The 26,169-nt window shown below is 38.6% G+C and overlaps 1 protein-coding gene across 1 annotated transcript in view; it reads right to left on the bottom strand.

The window, feature by feature from the left end:
• The window catches only part of gucy2ca (guanylate cyclase 2Ca), a gene marked incomplete at both ends in the record, with an annotated part of 30,999 nt that extends 6,883 nt beyond the window's left edge, over window positions 1-24,116 (bottom strand). Inside the window, 23 exons of the mRNA XM_079814218.1 lie at window positions 337-511; window positions 595-787; window positions 1,794-1,952; window positions 2,030-2,121; window positions 2,804-2,892; window positions 3,075-3,212; window positions 3,345-3,477; window positions 4,976-5,062; window positions 5,164-5,268; window positions 6,620-6,691; window positions 6,858-6,923; window positions 7,005-7,107; window positions 7,803-7,884; window positions 7,965-8,076; window positions 8,589-8,671; window positions 12,339-12,486; window positions 14,226-14,340; window positions 14,417-14,516; window positions 15,399-15,517; window positions 15,592-15,810; window positions 21,585-21,652; window positions 21,847-21,959; window positions 23,921-24,116. Coding sequence (XP_079670344.1) covers window positions 337-511; window positions 595-787; window positions 1,794-1,952; window positions 2,030-2,121; window positions 2,804-2,892; window positions 3,075-3,212; window positions 3,345-3,477; window positions 4,976-5,062; window positions 5,164-5,268; window positions 6,620-6,691; window positions 6,858-6,923; window positions 7,005-7,107; window positions 7,803-7,884; window positions 7,965-8,076; window positions 8,589-8,671; window positions 12,339-12,486; window positions 14,226-14,340; window positions 14,417-14,516; window positions 15,399-15,517; window positions 15,592-15,810; window positions 21,585-21,652; window positions 21,847-21,959; window positions 23,921-24,116 — 2,767 coding nt within the window. The remainder of the gene's footprint in view (window positions 1-336; window positions 512-594; window positions 788-1,793; window positions 1,953-2,029; window positions 2,122-2,803; window positions 2,893-3,074; window positions 3,213-3,344; window positions 3,478-4,975; window positions 5,063-5,163; window positions 5,269-6,619; window positions 6,692-6,857; window positions 6,924-7,004; window positions 7,108-7,802; window positions 7,885-7,964; window positions 8,077-8,588; window positions 8,672-12,338; window positions 12,487-14,225; window positions 14,341-14,416; window positions 14,517-15,398; window positions 15,518-15,591; window positions 15,811-21,584; window positions 21,653-21,846; window positions 21,960-23,920) is intronic.
• Window positions 24,117-26,169: the final 2,053 nt, after the last annotated feature.

The following is a 26,169-nucleotide window of genomic DNA, read 5'->3' as shown; positions in this document are numbered from 1 at the left end:
AGACCAAACCGTGTGACATTTTAAAGTAACCAATCAGACGAAACTTCTCCCACTGTACCAAAGGTGTGAAAAGCATTTGGCCAGTAAGCCATTCTTTTGTCCTTAGAAATCCCAACTGGCCCTTCTGATGGCGTTAAGGGGGGAGGGGGTTGAGTCAATTTCAAATATCTTGGTCACGACGATGGCTGCTAACAGTAAAGCAGATGATTTTGTTCTATTTCAAATATCTTTGATTATTTTCCACCTTACAACATGCATAAGGAAAGGTTAGCAAATTGTGTTTTTTATGGCTGATTTATGCATTTTGACTAGTTTGGCCACAAGGTGTTTCTGTACCTGAATGGATCCCGATACGGATCCACAGTGGGATTCCCGGCAGGTGTCTCAGCTGGTACGTCCCCATGAACTCCAGGATGTCCAGAGCCATGAGGCAAATGTCCACCGCGTGTCTGTTCCCGTTGCGTTTCGGCAGACCGGACGCCACCATGTACGCGTCGCCGATGGTCTCCACCTGAACACCACTATTGTATCACATTCTGCCTTTCGTTTTGTTATATTAAATATCAACATCTGCTAGGTGTTCTGTTGGCGAACCTTGTAGACGTCGTGGTGGTCGAGGATGCTGTCGAAGTTCTTGTAGATGTCGTTGAGCATGTCCACCACCTCCATGGGCGTGCTGTGATGGCACAGGGTGGTGAAGCCCACGATGTCGCTGAAGTAGATGGTGACCTCGTCGTACAGCTCCGGCTCCACGCGGCCCGTCTCCTTCAGAGAGCGCACCACCGGCCTGTAGGAGAGGGGGTCAAATCAGTGTCACTTCTGTTGCTCGCCCATGGTTGCTAGGCAGTTGCTAGGGTGTTCTGGGTGGTTGCTGGGGTGTTGCTAGGCAGCTACTGGTGCATCACTATGAGTTAGCTAGGAAGTTGCGAGGGTATTTCTATGTACTTGCTATGAGGTTTCTAGGACATCGCTATAAGGTTGCTGGCCGGTTTTTAGGACATTGCTATTTTGTTACTAGGCAGTTGCTGGTTGTTAGGGTGTTGCTAGGCAGTTTCTAGGGCATCGCTATGTGATTGCTATGCAGTTGCTAGGATGTCCTGTGTGGTTGCTAGCATGTTTCTATGCAGTTACTTCGGCATCACTATGTGGTTGCTAGGCAGTTACTAGGTCATTGCTATGTGGTTGCTAGGGAGTTACTAGGGGATTGCTATGTGGTTTCTAGGCAGTTACTAGGGTGTTCTGGGTGGTTGCTGTGGTATTGCTAGGCAGTTACAAGAGCATCACTATGAGTTAGCTAGGAAGTTGCGAGGGTATTTCTATGTACTTGCTATGAGGTTTCTAGGACATCACTATGAGGTTGCTGGGCGGTTTTTAGGACATTGCTATTTTGTTGCTAGGCAGTTGCTAGTGTGTCATGGGTGGTTGCTAGGGTGTTTGTTTGGCAGTTTCTAGGGCATTGCTATGTGATTGCTAGTCAAATTCCATGGCATCACTATGCATTTGCAAGGGCATTACTTTGTGGTTTCTAGACAGTTGCTAGAATATCCTGGACAATTGCTAATGTGTTGCTAGGCAGTTGATAGGATCGTCTGGATGGAAGGGTGTTGTTATGCAGTTGCTAGGGCATTGCTATGTGATTGCTATGCAGTTGCTAGAATTTCCTTGTTGATTGCTGGGCAGCTACTAAGGTTTTCAGGTAGTTTGCTAGGGTGTTGCTAAGCAGTTGCTAGGGTGTTCTCAGTGGGAGTTAGCTGTACATGAAGTGTGTGTGTGTGTGTGTGTGTGTATCTGACCCCGGCAGCAGCATGAAGTTGAGCTGATCGGCCCGGTCTCTCTCGGCCTTGTACAGAGCCGTTCTCTCCTCCACCAGGTGCTCCAGGTTCCTGGAGTACATCTGCAGCCGGCGGATCAGGTTGTCCATGTAGCTGGCGTTGGCCTGGTTGTGAAGGTTACTGTGGAAACACACAGCGGCACTTCAGTATGTGCTCATGACTCTGTGAAACGCGAGCGCCCGGCGTCACTCACACACCTGAAGATCTTCCCCAGAGCACCTTCGATCCGCTTGAAGTCCGGACGCTTCTCTGGATCCTCCTCCCAACAGCTCTTGATCAGCACGTACAGCTACAAAAAATGCTGTTTTTTAACATTTATATATGTGTATATTTTGAATCAGCAATACAATCTGACATGAACTATTTCCTAAATGTTGTTTCTTACGCGCAACGCACGTGTGCAGTCCTACAGCTCTGGATATACAAATTAAATCGGAGAACAAACTGACATTTTGAAACAAATCAGGCCAAAACAAAGTTTGTTTGAGGAGTTTGAAACGGCTTGCCAATGTGAACTTTCCAGGCTGGTAAACACATTCGAACTTCCATTGGTCCATAGTGATGATGTAATAGGTGGGTGTGGCTCTGAGGCTCCGCCTTTGAGAAATCATCTTCGGTTAATTTCAGTCCGTCGAGGACAGACACGAATAAGAACACGCTGGAGCGCCGCATTATATCAGAAACTGAAGTTGTAATTCTAACCGAAAGCAACACTGACACTGTTTTTCATGTTTAATACAGTAAAGCCATCTATTGTGTAACGTTCTGTATAAATGAACATGATGTGACATGCTTTGAGCAGCAGCCGCAGTGACACGATTGGCTCTTTTATTTAGAAGGCGGGGCTTCCTTTGCTAGAGCTGCAATATTTGGATGTTTCAGTTTCTCCAATTCTTGGTAACACGAGTGAACCGCTTTGTTTTGTTTTGTTTTGTTTTGTGCACATACTGTACAGTCTGTGGTAAAGGTACCTCTGCTTCAGTTTCTCCAACGGACTCAAAACTCAGATCCGGTCGGAAGACATTCGGCCCCCGCGGACACTGAACGCGATAGATTTTCTCTAGAAGAGAAAAGACGAACGGCACACACAGAGAGAAAGAACACGTGAGAAACAGATGTGCTTTATAGATCAGACAAGCTATTCGTTTTCATGGGTTCAATTCTCAGAATGCACAAACTGCAACATCTGCTAAATGCCTAATATTTAGTATTCACGTGTATATCTCTGATGTGTGTTTGTACCTGCCGTGTCGGAGCAGCAGCTGGTGTGGAACGGGCTCTTCCTGAGGATGATCTCCTGCGAGATGATGGCAAAACTGTAGACGTCGCCCTTCTGAGAAATCCCCTGAACACGCATGTGCTCCGGCGCTGTCCACAGGTCTGACACAGAGGAAGACTTCAGTCATTACTTCCATCTGAACAGCATTACTATCATGAACATGTTAAATGTGACCGTAGTTTTAATTTGAGACATATTTTATATGCGTTTGTATAGGAAGTGTTCTGGCTGACCTTTCCCGGGCGTGAGGATGGTGTTGCAGCCGAAGTCGGTGATCTTCACCACCATGCGATTGTCCACCACACAGTTGGTGGATTTCAGCCGGCCGTGAACGCCGACGTTACTGGAGTGCAGGTACGACATGCCCTGGCCGCACAGACACGTGATGATGTCAGCAGAGGGCAAAGGTCAAAACGGAAGCACAGCAGACAGCGCGCCAGTACATATTTAATTTCTTTTTTTTGCGTCATATCACTTGAATGGTTTAATAGCACTTGAATGACTGATGGCGTGATCATATACTGAAAAAAACTGATGCTGCGTTGATTGCGTTAAATATTCATTACATGTGTTTTGACAGCCCTAATCCCTTGTGTATGTGTGTACGTATACATATATATAGATATAACACTCGGAAGCAGTGTTAGAGTTAATTAGATACTTAAGTGATTAACACCTGATAATAACAAGCATAACTACAACTGACTTCAGCCACAGCCTAAGATGAAATCAACTGAAAAGACATTACATCTCTCTTATTATAAACCAGTAATAATTCTTATTGAGAAGTAACAGAGGTTTAGATGTTGATGTTTTATTGAAAATATATGTCACCATTATGGAGATCAGTGTTTGCTTTAGTTGGGCTTTTGACTCTTGGCTTTTTATGTGACTTTGTGGTTTTTGTAACAGTGTTTACTAAAACACATCATTTGTTACAAATGAAGCCATAAACAAAGATGGTGATATATCTTTCATCATCATGAAAACATATTCACTAATGTCATCAATGACCAAAAGTGATTATTAGTTATTCACAGGTCTGACAAACAATGCTTTCTTACCAGAGATCAAACATTCAGAATTTTGACAAAATACATTGTGAGAAAGCTCTTTAAACACACACAGAGACTTCAAGAATCAACATATACAATGCATGCTGGGAGCCACCATAGTATAAAAACGCATGACTCCCAGCATGCATTACAGCATTAAGTATGTCACCATTGTTGAGATTCATATGCTGATTCTAGATGTCTGAAACCCCCGAATGTATTTAAAAATAAAAAAATCAGAATGTCTTTTCTGTGGGAAAAAGTATTGTTGGTGAAAATCTATTAACAACAAATAACCAGTTTTGGTCAGTGATAAGTTTAGTCTTTATGATGATAAAAACTATATTACCAGATAATTTTTGTTTATGGTTTCCTTTGCAATAAATTATGTGTTTCAGTAAACACTGTAACAAAAACCACAAATTCACATAAAAAATCAAGAGCCAAACTGCCCAACTAAATGAAACACTAATCACCATAATGGTGACCAAACATTTTCAATGTGCTTCTACAGATGTCTGACAGAAATAAAGTCAATCTGGCGAGTAATAAGAGAGATTTAATGTATCTTCAGTTGATTTCATCTAAGGCAGTGGCTGAAGTCAGGTGACAGTTAAATGACCCTTTCTAGGGCTTGATCTGCTCTGGTGTTTACAGCAGATGTCATTCATGACGTGAGGAGGTTTATGTTTCCATCTGTGATCCATTATAAAACCATCAACAAGTTTACAAGTACGTTTTATAGACAGAGCAGTAAAAGCAGCGTCTACTGTGTACATGATGACACACACACACACACACTCACTCACCTTTGCGATGTCGTACATGACAGAGATCTTGAACTCCAGATCCATAAAGCTCTCGTCGGGATACGAGATGTTATCGTTCAGCACGAGCTGGCGAAACAAACAGACACACAAGAGTCATGTGATGATGAGGATGATGATGATGATGATGGGATTGTTTGTGATTTATGAGTGTGATCAGACGCTTTTACCCGCAGCGATCCTCTCTCGCAGAACTCAAACACCCCGAACATGCCACAGTCGAACTTCACTGTCCCGTAGAACTTGGTCAGGTTATAGTAATCGATATGCAACAACTGACCCAGAGAGAGAGAGCGAGAGAGAGAGAAAACAACAACAATCATGACACACTTCACCTTCAAAGAGAAAGATAAAAAGAAAATATATATTACAGATATATTAAAAAATAACTAATAAAAATTACAAAAACAACTAAAAATAGAACATTAAAATAAAATCGATTTAAAAAAAATTACAAACACTGTAATAATTGTATTTATTTGATTTAAATAATTATTAGCTCTTGATCAACTCACAAACCCAAAAGTGTATATATGTATGCAAATAAACCTATTTTTAGCACTTTATATTATAATGATGATTATTTTCATGACACTTTACTCATTATTACTAATTATTATAAAGAGGTAATTTATTTTTATTTGAATTAGCATAAATAAAAAACTGCACCATAATCATTTTAAATAAATTGTAATATTATTGTATATTTAATATATAATTGTATATATATATATATATCATTCTGAATAAATAAGCTTAAGCTTGTTTTTCTCTGGATAATTACATTATTGTAATAGACTAATTTATTTTAATTTAAATCAGCATAAATTTAAATCACTGCAAACAATTTGTACCATGCTGAATAAACACTTTTAAAATGTATACTATATATATATATAATTTATTTTTTTTTGGTCATTTTTATTTTATTTATTTATTTATTTATTTATTTATTTATTTATTTATTTATTTATTTATTTATTTATTTATTTATTTATTTATTTATTTATTTATTTATTTATTTTTATTCCAGTATTGAGAATTTGGGGTAAAGTAAGTGTAATTGTTGTTAATAATAATAATAATAATAATAATAATAATAATAATAATAATAATAATACATATGTTTTTTATACATATGTTTTATATAATTAATAATTAAAATGTATAATTCCAGTATTGAGAATTTGGGGTTAAGCAAGTTTAATAGTTAATAATAATAATAATATTAATAATAATAATAATAATAATAATAATAATAATAATAATAATAATAATAATAATAATAATAATAAATAATAATAATAATAATAAAACATAAATATGATTAATTATTAAAATGTATAATAGTATTATTATGTATTATTTTTATTAGAATAATATTATAAGTATAATTTATTTAGGTTTTTTCAATGTTATATTTCAGTTGAATGTTTACATGATTACTTATATATAATAATAATAATATTATTCTAATTATTTTAGCATTTGGGACTTTTGTTGTGTTAGGAATTATTTATAAATAAGAAGAATGAAAGGCTTTGGAAGTGTTTTTGTCACTGAAGTTTTTGCTTAAATGATAATATAATAAATGTTTTTCTTCTGATTTGAGATGAAGGTTTTTACAGCGTTGAGCTCGATCCGCTGATCCTCAGAGAAGTTTCCGTCTGTGTTTCTCAGCTCCTTCAGAATGACGGGCTGCAGAGACACACACACACACACACACACACACACACACACACACACACACACACACACACACACACACACACACACACACACACACACACACACACACACACACACATGTAAACACTCATAACACACACAATACGAACACACACGTGTGACGGGACACACAGACCTTTTTGTCGTATCGACCTTTGTGTAGTATCTCGACGCTGTTGTCTCCCTTCTTATCCTCATCGATCTACAACACACACACACACAGCGTCACACACTCAGAGAGACAGATCATCTGCACACATAACAGAAGGACGGAGGGTTTTACTCTCAGACTGAAGTAGTTTCTCTCTTTGTCGTCCAGCGGCGTGATGAGCGACGGGTTGATGTGAGACCATTTCTTCTGATTGAAACGCACTCGCCTGTTCTGCCTGAAAACACACACACACACACACACACACGTCTGAACCCGCTAAACTCACATTCGTCTTGATCCTGAGAGATTTTCATTTATCTGGTTGATTTGAACAATAAATCACACTGGAGAGAAACTGTGACTGCAGATCATGTCTCACCCCAAAATCAAAATAAATTATATTTCGTATCAACTAAATTCAGCCTATTTTTATGATCATTAAGATTTTTTAATAATAATAATATGCATTTACATAATGCTTTTTATTACTGTAATGTGATACAAATAATCATATATATACATGTGACAATTGAAATGATCTTGTTGTAAAACTCTTGTGCTTTTGAAATTGGACACGTTCAAATAAATATCCTATAGTCTTTGGTTTACAGTCATGCACATGATTTTCTAGTTACATTCTCATTCGAATGGAAGTTTGTTTCCCGACACAGAATAAAAAATAAAATAATAATCATGAGACTCTTTTATCTCAAGTTACCTCAACCTTTTAAAATTTTTCATTGTGTGGTGGAAACAAGGCTTCCGTACATTCTAGAGCATCCGATTGGACAACCTGATACAAAGCATTATTTTGGTACAGAAATACTGTACGTAAAGCTACAAATTTAAAACTTTACAAAAAAAGTTCAGTTGTCACGTTGATTTTGGGGTGAAATGTGTCCGTGTTTGTGTGTTTCGGTGTCGTTGTACCTGTACAAGATGAAAGCGACGGCTGTGGCCATCACCACACTGATCCCGAGGACGATCATGATGATGTTCGGAATCGGCATACCTGAAAAACACATCCTACCGTGATATCATCTGTCACATGACCTCGTATAATTGAATGTGAGCCGGTTACCGTGCGGTTACCGTGATCAGGTTTGTCGCTGGGCAGCCGCGATCCATCCCAATGCAGGTCGTGATCCGTGCGATTCTTCCGCGTGACGTTCAGAGACGTGTCGAAGACGAACAGCGTCTTATACTGAAGACAAACACCAGATATATATATATAATTAGTAGGTGGTATATATGGATTTTGTTTTAAAACATTTGTAAAAAATTATTTCATTTCATTATATTTTTGTTATTTAATTATTAGCTTTTCATCAATTCATAAACACATATGGAAAAATCCCTTCCATCACAGTCCTCTAGCTTCACCAGTACTTCCTTCGGGGACGCCATTTCTTCATATTTTATATTTATGCCAGTAGGTCATGACAAAAATGAGCATCTTTTGTTTGTTATGAGTGAATCATTGAAAACTAAAAATAATTGATTCATCCTTAGTGACTCGAGTCTTTTGAATCTGTTCACGCAAAAGAATCGCTCGCATTCGTTCAGTGGACATTTCTTCATATTTACGCCAGTATGTGGCACAAATTAGTGTCTTTTATGTGTTAATATGAGTGAGTGAGTCATTGAATCGATTTGTGCCAAATTGCAAGAGCCTTATAATACATCATTCAATCTTCATGACTCCAGAGGGCTCACCTGGTTTGATCTGGATGTGTAAACCACAGACAGATTGAAGTCTCTGTCTCCGGTGGCATCTAATTTATAGTGTCCACCCACACCTGAACACACACACACACACACACACACACACACACACACACACACACACACACACACACACATCAATATCATATCATATCTATCATATTTACTCACAGACAGTGTTGGGGGTAATGCATTACAAGTAACTTGAGTTACGTAATCAGATTACTTTTTCAAGTAACTAGTAAAGTAACGCATTACTTTTCAAATTTACAATAAAATAAAAATTTACAACTTTTTCAAAAAGTAACGCAAGTAACTTCAGCTCTTAAAGCTACACTGTGTGATATTTTCCCCCATCTAGTGGTGAAAAGGTATATGACCATCCAGTGAATTTTAGTTTCTGTTCCTCTCAATTCCGATTTCTTTTCAACTCCTACGGTGGCCGATTTAGTCCAAGATTAACATGGCTTCCAGTTCGACCTCGTCCACATTCGACACGGTGCCTGTGGGATATTCTGTGCGCAGTGGGATGGTTGGAACTCAACTGGCCTAATTATTCGGCTAGAAAGAACTGCAGCTAATCCAGAGTGAACTTTGATGATAGTAATGTTTATTCAGTCATCCAATTGCAAGGCATAAACAGGTTTGCGTGGATATGTACATAAATGTGGTTTCTGTGCGAGAACAAATAAGGATGGTAAATATACATACACAGTTAAGAACTGTATAACTATACTTATAAGTTACATTTGTATAATGTAACCGTAAACCAGAGCTTATTGTACCATATATAGGCGCTAAATGCAGCTGCATTAAAAGGAGCGGAGCTGCCGCAGCTGCTGCTAACAAGCGGTGTCGGGTTACAAAAGTGTGTGCGCCGCTTTAACGTTAGCACTGCAGTGCGCTCTGTATTAGAGGTCTTCACGGAGCCCCCGAGACCCGTGGACCCGGGACCCGACCCGGGACCCGTACGGGTTCGGGTCTATATTTTAAATGATCAGCCGGGTCCGGGTCGGGTCCCAATCTATTACTACGGGTCCCGGGTCTGTTTAACATTGTGTGCAATACCCGAGTCGATCCGGACTCGGAGAACACCTGCCCGTGATCAGAGTCAGTCAGCACTGCTTGTGTGTTTTTTGTAACTTGCAACTGTAAAATTAGGATAAGAAAAGTGTGAGCCGGGAAATAAGGTTTAAAAAAAAGAAAGAAGAAAAACACGAGCGATCTCTCTCTCTCTTGCTCGCTCGCCTCACGCGCTCGCTCTCTCTCTCTCTCTCGCTCGCTCGCTCTCTCTGCAAGCGCACGGTAATAATAATGGTTACCTTCATGAGTGATGTGTGAAAAAAGCTAAAAAACAACGAATATAAAGAAGTTAAACCCACGGCACCTCTTCTGTCCGGGCATCCTTCATGCATATTGTGGACAAACATGAGAAAAAAGTAAGTGCTGTCTACGTGTGACGCACTGTTGAAGTTTGATTTGAAATTATATTTAAATAATATATTTAAAATCAGCAACAAAATCTCAGTTGAACTGTCACAAATGTTTTCTATGATGCTCAAATTGCGTAAAAAAGCTCATATTTCAGGTTGCTCCAGCCACCGCGCATGTGCGCAGTATCAAGCGCGTGTCATTTCTATGGCAACCCGAGCTTCCGCTGTGATTGACTTTAATAATAATATGAATGAACCGTCTTATTTCTTAAAGTTTTGGTGGTCAGGCTCGCTCACAGAGATTATAGCAAATAAATAATGCGGACGTCAGCGGCCACCGAACGAGCAATCGCTATTATAGTTCAAAAAGGCAAACAGTCAAAGTTATTATGCGAGTTAACTCGAGTCGAAATGCAAATCTGCAAAGACGCATTTGTCATCCGTCACCGTGACATAAAGTGGACTTTTAAAGCTGAAATGATGAGTGAATTAAGCATGCTTGGAATAACAAGAGAGGAATAACATGGATTTAACTTTTTGGCAAGGATGTAATGCATCACAAGTAACGTTACAAGGAAGGGAGACGACGGCTAGGTAAGACAAAAAGTTATATTTTTCATAACTTGTTTATTGACTTGTTAATATCAGTTATTGTGGAATATGTGACAAACGGGTCCAGTCGGGTCTGTGTCTTCACGCCGGGTTCGGTTCCAGCTTTTAAATAATAGACGGGTCCAGGTCGGTTCCGGGTACTACGTTTTTGGCATTTCTCGGATCTTCACGGGTCCGGGTCCAGCTTTTGAAATAATAGACGGGTCCGGGTCGGTTCCGTTAAGCACATTACGGGTCTCTTCGGGTTCGGGTATGAATTTTTGGACCCGTGAAGACCTCTACTCTGTATAACAATTGTTAATATGCCGATCAGACCTGATACATATTTCCATCAACATACATTACAAGCAAATATTTTCTATAAACGAATAAACATTGTTGATAACAAAATAACTGAATTAACTGATTCAAATAGGTGAGCATTACGCTATTGTATGTTGACACAAAAATACTTCTGAGGTGACATCAACTGAATTACGCGATGACACACTCTGAAACACATCTACAATGACAATAACTATTATTACTTACGGAGTTATTAACGCACAGAAATACCACACAAGAAAAAACAGACTTTTGAGGAATAAACAAGCCAGGAAAACTCTGTATAACTCTGTTACTGGACGCTGCTGAGATGAAAACTCTCTGCACATGCACCAGACAAGTCTGAACAAGTTGACGCGCACATGCGCGAGGCAGAGAATTTTGTACAGTGCCATCAAAACCGGTTAAAACGCAAAAGGCGAAGCTTGAATTTACGGGTATGTCCCTCTTTGGCTAATGTACTTTCAAGATGGAGGGGCAACATGGCGACCACCGTTAGATCCCATTACCTTATGTATTTTCAATGGCATATTATAAACTTACGAGAATACTTTATTACTTGAAAGAAGTAAATATACATTAATGAGCACATATATTTTTGAAAGAACGAAGTGTTTTTAGCTAAGAATAGACTAAAAAAGTTACACAGTGTAGCTTTAAGTAACGCAAGTTACTTTTTCACATTTATTTGACTGACAGCTCTCCTGTCCCCATGTTGAGAAAAATCGAGAGTAAGTGCAGAGGCGTTGTGTGTAAATGTGTTATTGTAGTTCTAGACTAAATGTCATTTATGACTAAATGAGCATTTATTCATCTCACTTGCACAATAAAGATTCTGTACTCCTCAAAATGAATAAAATCAGTCAAATGCAAAATCAGAGTACTATGCAAACCTCCAATAATTAAATGTTAAATAAAACAAATATTGTTATGCATTTAATCTACCCTTATTGACCAATGTCTTGCTGCTGACCTTTGATGATTCAGTTAAACCATGAGCAAATATTACTAGATTTTTAGTTTTTATTGGAAAACTTTTCTCCTGCGTCCTATTCTTTCATTATCCAGAATGGCAGCACATTTTTACCTCAGCCTGAGGCTTATTATTTCAATTTTGGTATGAAGAGGTCTTTAAATTTGCACATAAAAAAACAAACAAAAAAATAAGCCCAGCCCAGGTGAGAAAAAGTAATGCAAAAGTAACGTAACACATTACTTTTCTTAAAAAGTAACTAAGTAACTCAATTAGTTACTTTTTAAGGGAGTAACGCAATATTGCAATGCATGTTTTTTTTTCTAAGTAACTTTCCCCAACACTGCTCACAGAACCATGAGTGCTGATTCAGTGTGGGGCTGTTTATTCAGCTCTTACCGTCGAACGTCATGTTCCTGAAGGGATGTTCAATTATGACGCTGCTCTCGCCGAACGACTGGTTCTTCATCGCCAGCAGGTTGTCTCTCATCATTTTAGCGAAGAGAACCACGGCATCATGGTAACCCACCACATAATCATTCAGCGCCTGCCGGACAGGAGGAAACTGAGATTTACTGGTATGTCACCAGTAAGAAACCACTGATGTGTCAAACAGATTAATATTGGAAGTGGAAATGTCAGGTTGAACGCATTGCATTGTGGGATATACAGTGGGGAGAACAAGTATTTGATAAACTTGATTGTCCTACTTACAAAGCATCTAGAGGTCTGTAATTTTTATCAAAGGTACTCTTCAACTGTGAGTGACGGAATCTAAATCCAGAAAATCACATTGTATGATTTTTAAATAATGAATTAGTGTTAGTGTTAGTGTTTCTTTAAGAAGTCCTCCTGTTCTCCACTACATTACCTGTATTAACTGCACCTGTTTGAACTCGTTACCTGTATAAAAGACACCGTCCACACAATCAATCAACCAGACTCCAACCTCTCCACAATGGCCAAGCCCAGAGAGCTGTGTAAGGACATCAGGGATAAAATTGTAGACCTGCACAAGGCTGGGATGGGCTACAGGACAATAGGCAAGCAGCTTGGTGAGAAGACAACAACTGTTGGCGCAATTATTAGAAAATAGAAGAAGTTCAAGATGACGGTCAATCTCCCTCGCTCTGGGGCACCATGCAAGATCTCACCTCGTGGGGCATCAATGATCATGAGGAAGGTGAGGGATCAGCCCAGAACTACACGGCAGGACCTGGTCAATGACCTGAAGAGAGCTGGGACCACAGTCTCAAAGAAAACCATTAGTAACACACTACGCCGTCATGGATTAAAATCCCCCTGCTCAAGCCAGTGCATGTCCAGGCCCGTCTGAAGCTTGCCAATGACCATCTGGATGATCCAGTGGAGGAATGGGGGAAGGTCATGTGGTCTGATGAGACAAAAATAGAGGTTTTCAGTCTAAACTCCACTCGCCCTGTTTGGAGGAAGAAGAAGGACGAGTACAACCCCAAGAACACCATCCCAACCGTGAAGCATGGAGGTGGAAACATCATTCTTTGGGGATGATTTCTGCAAAGGGGACAGGACGACTGCACCGTATTGAGGGGAGGATGGATGGGGCCATGTATCGCCAGTTCTTGGCCAACAACCTCCTTCCCTCAGTTAGAGCATTGAAGATGGGTCGTGGCTGGGTCTTCCAGCATGACAACGACCGAAACACACAGCCAGGGCGACTAAGGAGTGGCTCCCTAAGAAGCATCTCTAGGTCCTGGAGTGGCCTAGCCAGTCTCCAGACCTGAACCCAATAGAAAATCTTTGGAGGAGCTGAAAGTCCACATTGCCCAGCGACAGCCCCGAAACCTGAAGGATCTGGAGAAGGTCTGTATGGAGGAGTGGGCCAAAATCCCTGCTGCAGTGTGTGCAAACCTGGTCAAGAACTACAGGAAACGTATGATCTCTGTAATTGGAAACAAAGGTTTCTTTACCAAATATTAAGTTCTGCTTTTCTGATGTATCAAATATTTATGTCATGCAATAAAATGCAAAATAATTATTTAAAAATCATACAATGTGATTTTCTGGATTTTTTTACTTTCTTTGTAAGTGGGCAAACCTGCAAAATCGGCAGTGTATCAAATACTTGTTCTCCCCATTGTAGTTACTACATATTTGGAAATTTTCACACAGTTTATTGTTTGCTTTCTCTCTGTTTCCTGAAGCCTATAATGAACTACATCAAATGACACTTAAACAGGAACCTCTACACAAAGTGAATGAATGAGAGAAAGGCGGACTGAGAGAAGTGTGAAGGTGACGCTCTACCGTTCCGTTGGACTTCCAGGTCGTGTGGTTGGAGTAACTCCTGAAGCCGTGCATGGTGACCACCAGCACGTCCTGCATGTGATTGAAGCTGGACTCATTGGTGTGGTAACCCTCACTGAAAGATATAATCACGGTCAGCACGAGCGACAGACATGTGATCTGAGACGGGATTACGGGAATCACAGACTCACTTGTACAGGTCGATCAGGACGAAGACCACGTCTGGAGGAATTTTGGTGTTGTTGATCTTAATGGCGAGAATGTCGTCTGGAGTCCCACACAGGACAAAAACTGCAAAACAAAACACAGACGTTACTGACAGATGGATGGACAGACAAATAAACAGATAGATAGATAGACAGACAGACAGACAGATAAACAGACAGACAGATGGATAGACAGACAGACAGACAGACAGACAGATAGATAGATAGATAGATAGATAGATAGATAGATAGATAGATAGATAGATAGATAGATAGATAGATAGATAGATAGATAGATAGATAGATAGATAGATAGATAGATAGATAGATAGATAGATGATAGATAGATAGATAGATAGATAGATAGATAGATAGATAGATAGATAGATAGATAGATAGATAGATAGATAGATAGATAGATAGATAGATAGATAGATAGACAGACAGACAGAGAGGTGGACAGACAGACAGACAGACAGACAGACAGACAGACAGACATATAGATAGATAGATAGATAGATAGATAGATAGATAGATAGATAGACAGACAGACAGACAGACAGACAGACAGACAGACAGACAGACAGACAGACAGACAGACAGACAGACAGACAGACAGACAGACAGACAGACAGATAGATAGATAGATAGATAGATAGATAGATAGATAGATAGATAGATAGATAGATAGATAGATAGATAGATAGATAGATAGATAGATAGATAGATGTAGACAGACAGACAGACAGATAGATAGACAGACAGACAGACAGATGTAGACAGACAGACAGACAGACAGATAGATAGACAGACAGACAGACAGACAGACAGAGAGAGAGAGAGAGAGAGAGAGAGAGAGAGAGAGAGAGAGAGAGAGAGAGAGAGAGAGAGAGAGAGAGAGAGAGAGAGAGAGAGAGAGAGAGAGAGACAGACAGACAGACAGACAGGTCATGTGATGTTTACTCACTGTTGCTGTGTCGGTCGTTAGCTTCCAGCTTTTGACTCAGCTCTGCTGGACTCCTCAGCATCTCTCTGGATAAGTTGGTGGCGAAGTAAGCAGACGGAGCCTCCAGAGCATTAATGTACCTGACGGACGCAGAGACGGACATCTCAGAGTGTGTCTGTGTCGTGTTGTCCTTTGTGTATGTTATTGAGCATACCAAAAGCATTCCTCTGTGTAGTTGGGTTTTTTATAGATGTACGCTGTTTTCCACGCCGGTTTCAGATCCTCGAACTCCGCGTGCCAGAAGTGGACAAAGAATTCGGCGATTTTGCGTGCCGGAGGAAGCAGCCGGGTGAGTTTCTCCTTGTAGTCGCAGGACAGACCGAAACTCCCAGCCGAGATGATGGGGATAGTCAGCGTCAGACCGACCTCCTGACTGACAGACAGACAGACAGACTTAATACATAATACTTAAGAACTTGTTCAGAAAATCGGATGGATTTGACTCTAAGTGTTTAATATACAGTTTAATACAGAATTAGCAATAGAGAAACTACATACATTTTGTTGCTATTGAAATCATCACCATCTTTTCAATTTGTTCAGAAATGTTTTATATTATTCTTGGCTCAAAGCATGAAAGTAATGTCTGTAAATAATGCAGTGGTCTTTTATGATATTTGTTAGTTAAAATAGCTCAATTGAACGCACTCAGTTGTCCATTTAAATTAGGCATACAAGATTTCCAAATGTGTTTTATTGGGGTGAAAGAATTCAGTGGTTTTGGGTTAAGGCATGTTCACACCAAGAACGTCAACTACAGTCATGGGAAAATGTTGGGACACCCTATTGAATTCCATGGTTTTCTGTATCAGGACCTAATAAAACATAATCTAGTGAGTGGCAGGTCTTAAAATTTGGACAATAAAACCTCACACATTTATTTATTTAGCAAAAATAAAGTCAAGATGGAAAAACCATGGGTGACAAAGTTAGGACACCCTATCATTCAATTGCCTGTAGATCCACTTTTATCAGCAATAACTTCAAGTAATCATTTCCTGCATAATTTATCAATCTCTCAAATCATTCTGGAGGACTTTTGGTCCACTCTTTACAACATTGCTTCAGTTTGTTGAGGTTTGTGGGCATTATGCACAGCTCTTGCCACAGCATTTCAGTCAGGATGAGGTCTGGACTTCGACTGGGACATTGAAACACCTTCATCTGTTCTTTTTTAGCCGTTCTGTTGTAGATTTGCTGGTGATCTTCGGATCATTGTCCTGTTGCATGATCCAATTTTAGCCAAGCTTTAGCTGTCGGACAGATGGTCTCACATTTGACTCTACTTTAGTATACAGGGGTCGACTCAATGACTGTGAGGTGCCCAGGTCCTGGGGCTACAAAACAAGCACAAAATCACCACCCCTCCTCCAGCATGCTTGACTTTTGGTATGAGATGTTTGTGCTGATCTGCTCTTTTGGTTTTCACCAAACTTGGCGCTGTGCATTATGGCCAAACATCTCCACTTTGGTCTCGTCTGTCCAAAGGACATTGTTCTAGAAGGTTTGTCCAGATGCAACTTTGCAAACCTAAGCTGTGCTGCCATGCTTTGTCCTGGCAACCCTTCCAAAAATGCGATACTTGACCCATCTTTTTCTAATTGTACAGTCATGAACTTTAACATGTTAACTGAGGCCTGTAGAGTCTGGGGTGTAGTTTTTGGGTTGTCTGCAATTATTCTGAGCATTACACAGTCTGATCCTGGGGTGAATTTGCTGGGACGTCCGCTCATGGGAAGATTGGTGTCTGTCTTGAATGTTTTCCACTTGTGGATAATCTTCCTCACTGTAGAATGATGGACTTCAAATTGTTTGGAAATGGCTGTGTAACCCTTCTCAGATTGATGGCAGCAACAATTGCTTCTCTAAGATCATTGCTGATGTCTTTCCTCCTTGGCATTGAGTTAACACACACCTGAATGCTCCAGACCAGCAAACTGTCAGAACTTCAGCTTTTATAGAGGTGATCACACTTGCTGGTGACCAGTTAATGAAAGTTGATCGTTGACCGTTACTTACCCTCTTAATTCATATGTTAACAGTGTGGGTGTCCTAACTTTGTCACCCATGGCTTTTCCATTATGGCTTTATTTTTGCTAAATAAACAATGGCACAGTGTGATATGTCATGTGTTGTTGTTCATCTGAGGTTTTATTTTCCAAATTAAGACCTGCCAAAGACCAGGTTATTTGTTTTATTATGTCCTGATACAGAAAACCATGGAATTCAATTTTCACATGACTGAATAACGATATCTATATTAGCATATTCACTAATGGACAACCCAGCAAACACTGTACGTCAATGTGACGTCAGGAAGACGTTGGACTCCAACTAATCCAACATAAGTCAGATGTGAAAACAAAAATGGAGAAATGCATGGCAGCACATTAAATCTCTGAAGATCTCATCAGAGGAGGATTAAACAACTCCACAAACAGCATTACCAGCTTCACACATTACTAACCAGACTGACTTTATTACTGTCAGACGTCTACAGAAGCTCTTATTGAGAATTAACAGAGGTTTAGATGTTGTTGTTTTAATGAAAATAATAGTTTGGTTTGAAGTCACCAATATGGTGATCGGTGTTTTGGTAGTTTGACTTTAGTATTTAACATTAGTTTTTCTCTGGCTGCTGTAACTGTGTTTGTTACAAAAAGCAAGAGAATAAGTGTTCAGGTGATGTTGTCTTATTGACTATAAAGATATAATCATCATATACTGGTCTATTTAACTCAGGGGTGTCCAAACTTTTTTTTAAAGGGGGCCAGATTCGATGTTGTGGACATACCCGGGGGCCGGTCCCTTTTCTATTTTATATATATATATAGATTTTTTTTTTTGTTTCTTGGAAGAATGACAGATTTTGAGCTGACAGTAGAGTAGCTTGAGATAGGACACAGGAAATGTATAGATATTTCACAATATCTGTAAAACTTTCATCAACTAAAAAGTTTTAATGGGTGAAATTTAAATATCATTACCGAGTTAGAATATTCTTTCTCTATTCTCTATTCTTAGAGAAATGTATTCTCTAATACATTTAGAGAATGTTTATTCTTTATTTAAGAATTCTTAAATGGTTCTATTCTTATTTAAATTTATTTAACAAGTGCTCTATTTGGATCACCACAGGTAAAACCACACTACAAAAAATACTTTTCTTACTTGGTTCCAAACAGAAACATTATTTTTCTTACCCCATTGGCAGATATATTTGCTTGTTTTAACCAAAAACTCACTTCAATTTTATTTATTTTTTCCAGAAAATAAGAAAATATATCTAATGTAATTGAACTTATCTAGTAAATTCATCTTGATTTAAGAATTTTTAGATATATTTATACTAGAAACAAGACAAAAATACTAAATGAGAGCATTTTTTGCAGTGCACACAAGGCAAAGAGTAAAAAAAAATAAAAATTCTATATCTAGAATGGCTTTAAGGTATTTAGTCTATAAACATATAAATACAAATGCACAAAACAGCAAGATTTATGACAAAAATAGTCTGCAATTTGGCTTTTATTACTCATTTAATACATGTCTACATTACAAATCAAATAAAATTAGAAATTAACCTACATTTCTGACAAATTACCACGGTTACAGGTAGTGTTACCACAGTAAATCCATGATAAATGTTAGTGAATTGTTGTTTGTAAAGTATTTAAACTGAATCGGCTCAGCTGATTTGCACGTTAGTGTTGTTGATTAAGTCAGGGCTGTTTAACTGGATTTAAATTAAATTAAATCACAGAGATATTTGCAGCTCGTACCGGAGACCTCTGCGCCGAACTCGAACACTTCTCATTGGCTGTTTAGTGGGCGCGTGATCGAGACACTCAGCAGGTAAACACATTTGTTCAGAGTCAGAGCTCGCGAGTTGCGCAGAGCACAAGCAGCGCTGTTTCGTTCAGCTTTTGGCGCTGTTTCCCTGGCCTAAAATCTAGTACTGCCACCTTGCGGTGACATCGTGAAACTGCACGATTTGTAAATGATCCGTGGCGGGCCACATATAATATATTTTAATAGACACGCTGCGGGCCGTTTGAAATTCATCCCCGGGCCGCATTTGGCCCGCGGGCCGGACTTTGGACACCCCTGATTTAACTCATATCATCCAGAATACAATCTTTTGATATGTGATCATTTTGTATCATTATTATATCAAGCCTGTTGATTAATTGTCCACTAAACATTTTGAACTCCAGCATCTATTAGACTCACTCAGACAACAATACATTCAGGCTATAAATCTCAACACTGGTGACGTGCTTAATGCCCAATGCTTTCTGGGAGCCATAGATGAGTTTTGTATGATGCACCCAGAATGCATTGAGGCATGAAGCATGTCACCATCATTCAGCTTTTTATGCTGATTCTTTAACGTCTGTGTGTATCTTTAAAACTTTTTGGTGCACAATTCCTCTGATAAGTAGTGATGAGAAGTTCGGTTCTTTTCCGCAAACCGGTTCTTTTGGACAGTTCATTTCAATGATCCAGTAAAAAATAAACGGTTCACCGGTTCTTTTACGTTCTCACGTAATGACGTAATTTCTATCATCCCGGTGGATGAAAATACATTAAAACACATTCATATAAAGTAATTTGTAATCATAACTTAGTATAATAATAATTATAAAGTATCGTCATCATCATCTTGGATAAGTTCTTACATTTACGTTTTGCAAAAGCACACAATACAGCCACTGTTGTGCAAACGCGGATGTTTACACAGATTAAATACATTTACATTGACATAACATACACTGTCACAAGTCCTCGGTTCACCCATGCCTATAATATCAGCACAGCATCAGCTGTCCGAGAGAAACAGTTCAGTTCAGACCGTGCTATGCATGCTCACTTTGCTCAGTCTCTCATCGGTTCTCAGTATCGAACATGTCCGAAAGAAAGGGATTCTGTACTGATGATCCGAGAACTGCTGCAACCCGTTCCTGACTCGAGAACCGCTTTGTCAGTGTATAAGTGTGCTGAGCTGAGAACTTCTGCAAGCTGAATATATAGTCTATATCAAAACTACTGTTTTGATTAATACATTTCAAGATTTAATCAACTTAATTAGAAATGAACTAAGCTGTTCCTGAAAATATCATGCATTATTGATAAAACAAATAAATGTTTAGTTTGACCGTTTTACAATCCATGCATTGTTTCCAAACTTAAAAATAATACAGTAATAAGACAGCCATTATGTGATGAACATGTTTCAAACATGATTCATTTTATACACTTGAAACCTGCATTTTGTTCCTCTGAACAAATGACACGCATTATCAGCTCATCGGTTCTCAGTATCGAACGTGTCCGGCAGAAATGGTTCTCGATTCTGTACTGATGATCTGGTAGTACTTTAGTAACTTTAGTAACTTGTGGATCAGCGCAGTTTAGAACGATTCAGTCTGATTTAGTGAACTGGTTCGACCGGTTCACTAAAAAGAACCGGTTAAAAAGAACGATTTGTTCGCGAACCGGACATCACTACAGATTAGAACACTGCTGGACATTCACAGGACTATTACAATCATCTAAACACAATTTATCTTGCCATTCTTGCCACAACAAGCACATTTACAGCAACCAGAGAAAAACTAATGTTAAAAAATCAAGAGTCAAACTGCACAACTAAATGAAACACTGATCACCATAATGGTGACAAACAAAACATTTTCAACTAAACATTAACATCTAAACCTCTGTTGATTCTCAATAAGAGCTTCTGTAGACATCTGACAGAAATAAAGTCAGTCTGGTCAGTAATAAGTGAAGCTGGTAACAAGTGTACTGCCATGCATTTCACCTTTTTTAAAACTTTTTTTGGTGTGATTTCCAACCAAAATTCGATGTCTGCCCAACGTTGGAGCAACGTCAGTGTTTTAATTATTCATTAGCTGAACAAAATAGTTCTGAAAGTAATTCCATCAATGTTGTTCCTTTGTGTCTTTGTTATGGTGGTGTGGCTATTCTCTAAAAGAGTTAACGATTAACCTCTTAAAATGTTATGTTTCTTGGTGACAATGGCCTTTAGTAATGAAAAATACTATTAGCCTACTTTGCAAGATTGTAATCAGATACTGTGTGTAATATTGGGGATAATAGTTTGAGTTTAGTTAAACTTACTCCACCAGTTGAAATGTTGCGTATGTGCAGGACGGACCCAACATCATACATCCGAGTTCACTCTTGTTCTAACAGACAAAACAAATGGTAAACAGCATTACATTTAACCGCTAATCAGCGCTGCAGGGTTTTATCCACACTAGCAGAGCGCTGGTTTAAATCTTCACCATAATGTTTCAGCGTGCCTGAGGACAGACAACGTTAATAAACCTGAACGTCCTTCAAACGTCCTTCGAGCAGATGGCAGTGAAGCAGAACTCACATGCAGTGATTTGAGGATCTCCACGGCTTCACACGTACTGCTGCCGCAACCCCTGCGCCGGTAATGCGTCGTGTTGAAGCCGCTGAACTGCAGCTTGATCTGGAAGTCTAGACCTACAAGAACAAAGTCACTGGCTCAACATCCTCTTGTGTTTGTTTACTTCTCGTTCTAAATGACTTTGTGCCTTTATTAGCAGGGCCTTTAAATAGACTGTATTTCTTTACTGGGCACTTAACTAGTGCACTCTTAAAAATAAAGGTCCTTTATTGGCATTGATGGCTCCATTTAAGAACATTTAACATCCATTTTACTTTTCCATTGCACAAAAGTGGAAAAAAAGATGATGAACAAAATTTATCTTGCCATTCTTGCCATAACAAACACAGTTACAGCAGCCAGACAAAAAGTAATGTTAAAAAATCAAGAGTCAAACTGCACAACTAAAGCAAACACTGATCACCATAATGATGACAAACGACATCTAAAAACATCTAAACCTCTGTTAATTCTCAATAAGAGCTTCTGTAGACGTCTGACAGGAATAAAGTCAGTCTGGTTAGTAATAAGTGAAGCTGGTAACAAGTGTACTGCCATTCAAAATGTTCTTTACACTTTTTTTTTTTAAAGAAATGTTCGCTAAAATGTTGCTTTGGAAAATCGAAATGGTTCTTTTATGGTATTGCTTCAAAAACTCCCCTTTGGAGACTTTAATTTTAAGAATGTATGTTAGGAGAAGTGGTCAAGTTCGTTTCGACTAAATATACCCCATATATATGCTATCATATCAACAAATATTTTAATCAGCAATTTTAATCATCAGCGTCATTTTCATCATGAGGTCAGTATTGGAAGAAGGTCATATCAAGGCTGATATTGTCCAATTTAATAATTTAAATTTTTTTTAAGTATCTTTTAGAGTAAAATTATTGTGATTTTAACGGTAAAAGACTGTAAAAATGCTACGGTTAAAAACAATTAACTGGTTAACAGAAAGTTTCTGTGCTATAAACGGTGAATAACTAATAGATCTAACCTACATTTTACAGTAAAATACCGTTAAATTTACAGTTTTTGGAAGTGAAAAAGAACAAGTAATTGTGTCATTTACAGTGAAAAAACGTAAATTGACATTCCCAGAATTCCCTGCGTTGCATTCGATGTATTTTCGTTGAAATAACTGTTAGTTTCTTTTCTAATCAGTTGTGTACATTAGGAGTTTATGTTACATCTGATGTTGTTAAATTAATGTTTATTGCATTTTTAAGATGTCATGTGTGTTATGATGGTGTTTAGTGTTTGTGTGAATGACACTGTGCACCTTCTATATATGAGTATTGTCCTCCTAAAAGGTTTGATTGATCATGTGACTCTCATCTCCACTGTGATTGGTGGTTGTCAGTATATCAAAAATACATAACAGATATTAGTATTTCAATAGGTTGTTAATTTAACATTATTTCAGTTAATGAAATACGGTTATATAAATCTATAAAACCTAAAATGTTGCTACCATATTTTTTTACGGTAATGTTCTGGCAACCACAGCTGCCGTTTTTTTACCGTACGTTTTACGGTAAAAGCATGTAGGTAAAGCATGTTTTAGATCATTATACAGTTATTGGTTCAACTAACCCAATAACGTTTATTAACAGAGCCTAAAGCTGGGCTACTGAATCACTTGACTATTTTAAGACCTTGTATATTAATGGTCTTGTGCAATAAATGTTTTCTTCTGCTAGTTTCACTTACACTCTTAAAAACAAAGGTTTCAAAAGGGGGTTTTCCCAGTGATGCAAAAGAAGAACAATTTTTGGTTCCCCAAAGAACCTTTAAGTGAACAGTTCTTACAATTCTGGTTTTGGGGAACCATCATCAATGCCAATAAAGAACCTTTATTGTAACCGTAGTCCTTATAGTCTTTGACTATAAAATAACCCCAATGTCTTCTATTCTATTCTATTCTATTCTTTATAAAATGGAAAATTTAATCAAATGATTAATCTGTGACTGTCCCACTTGTAACTTATTAGTAATTTTCAGAACTTAACATTCCTTGAATATACGGCTCCCTCACCTGCGTCCTGGTTTTTTTTATTCTCCTCTTCGACAGCCATTTCCACCACGTCCTTCACAAACTTCAGGCTCCAGGGTGAATCTTCATCCTCCAGCAGAACCACGTTTAGCGTGATGGAGGAGTTTCTGCAACTCAACACGTCAAACCCAGAGACACAGAGCACAGAGCCAAACCAGAACCAGAACAGACCCAACATCCCGTCTGCAGTGAGCGCGAGTGTCCTTCAGAAGACGCCACACTCATTCCTGATTAATTCCATCCGAGAGGTCCGCTCAGCCACATGTACACAGATCACATGATGTCTCTGAACAGACATTATACAGCGACTGCAGCAAGAGTTTTCTGCTTTTGTGTTTTTACAGGAACCTGAAGAGGAAATGCGCGCTCAGGTGTGTCTCTGCGCGTTAATGAACAACCAACAGCAACCTTTTCTGAGGAAAGACCTTCATCGATCCAGTTTCTGCTTTGTGTTTGATAAGAGGCGACGTCTACTGACCATATCAATGAACTTCAAGTAGGTCCATTTCAGTTGAATGAAATCCAAATATCTCAGGAGAAAAGTCCAACCTTTCCTGGTTTCAAACAACCGACAGGTGTTTTCTGTCCAATATATCTCTATTGCTGCGGATCACAGAATGTACTAGAAGGGTCTGAGCGGTTCGTAAATGTTTTGGAGGACCTTGGAGGGGCCAAAGGTCGCTCAGGGCTGTAAAGCACGCAACTAAATGTGGCAGATAGATTGTGTGTTATAAAAGCTGACAGACTGCGGCCTGTAAATCTGCTCATAAAGAAATGTATTTTCAGAACTGGGAACGAGTGTTTACAGAAGAATGGAAGATCTGGGTGTGATGCCCATGGGAAACCAATCCCAAATCAGGATACGTTTTAGTTTTAAGTCAAGGTTTAGTTCCCCTTAAAGTTCGGAGAACCTCTTAAATTCAGTTAGAGATGGTGATTCTTCAGTTAGAGATGGTTTTATTTACTGAAATCATGACAACAGAATATTTAGCAAACTGTCTTTCATCTGTAAGTGGAATAAAGATCTTATGATGCTGCAATGCTTAAAACTAAAAACTAAGGGCCTGTTCTTCAAAAGTAATCTGATTGGATTACTTTTGAACTGGCCCTTAGTTTTTAGTTTTTCTAATTGGATTGGATCAGATCTTGAAAATGGGTTGTTCAAAAGAAAAAAAAAGCATTCTGGAATCAGTTCACAAAATTCATTCTTGGTTTTGATCTGGATCAAATCATCAATTTGTGTTGTTCAAAACTTTATAGTAAGATTGGGATACCTTTGATCCAAAAATTCAGGATTATCCTGATCCCAGTTGAAGGGTGGATTTCAGGAACAAAAAATGTAATACAAGTCTTAAACTGGTCAAAAATACAACATTTGTATCATTTAATATACACACACATTATATTTTGCTCTTGGTTAGTTTAACTGTTAAAGTAATACATTAGAAGTAGACATTATTTGGCGTCTTTCGGTGGCCTACAATAAAGTAAAAAGCACCATAAATATTCCCCAAACAGCTGTAAATATTTTTTATTACTACATTGGCACAATAAGAGATGAACCAGTCAAAAGTTCGCCGTTTCTCGGGTGAGCGCTACGCAAAAATTTTCTGAATGAACGCAAAAGCATTGAAATGTTTCATGGCTCATATTTTCTCCATCAGCATGTCCCTTTAGGGCCTCCGTAGAGCACTGGTAATCCAGATTTGGTCATCTGAAAATGTGTGTATCTGGATCAGGGTGATCCAATCCAATTTTGCTTTGAAAAACCGGCACAAAAGTAAAATGGATTCCCTGATCCTGGATAGAAAAACACGGGATTTCCAAATCCAGATCATTCTGATCCAGATTAAACTTTTTGAACAGCTGGTCCTTACGGATACAGATGACCACATCTGGATTACTAGTGCTCTACGGAGGCCTTAAAGGGACATGGTGATGGAAAAATATGAGATGGGGAAAAAAAAAACATCTCAATGCTTTTGCGTTTACTCACAGATAACTTTTGACTGGAACTTTGTGACTCTTATTGTGGAAAAAAACTCTTTAAATTAAATATAATATTTTAGTTTGATATTTACAGCTGTTTGGGGATTATTTTACGGCGCTAAAATCTCTTTTTTACTGTAGGCCACCGAAAGGCTTAATAGGAAGCCTAATAATGTCTACTTCTAATTTATTACTTTAAACTAATCAAATAAAATGTGTGTGTGTGTATTACATGATACAAA

The sequence above is a fragment of the Gobio gobio genome, assembly GCF_949357685.1.
Source record: "Gobio gobio genome assembly, chromosome: 1".
NCBI lineage: Eukaryota > Metazoa > Chordata > Actinopteri > Cypriniformes > Gobionidae > Gobio > Gobio gobio.
Note: the sequence above shows the minus strand (reverse complement) of the source record. Positions and strands in the feature narration are given on the sequence as shown.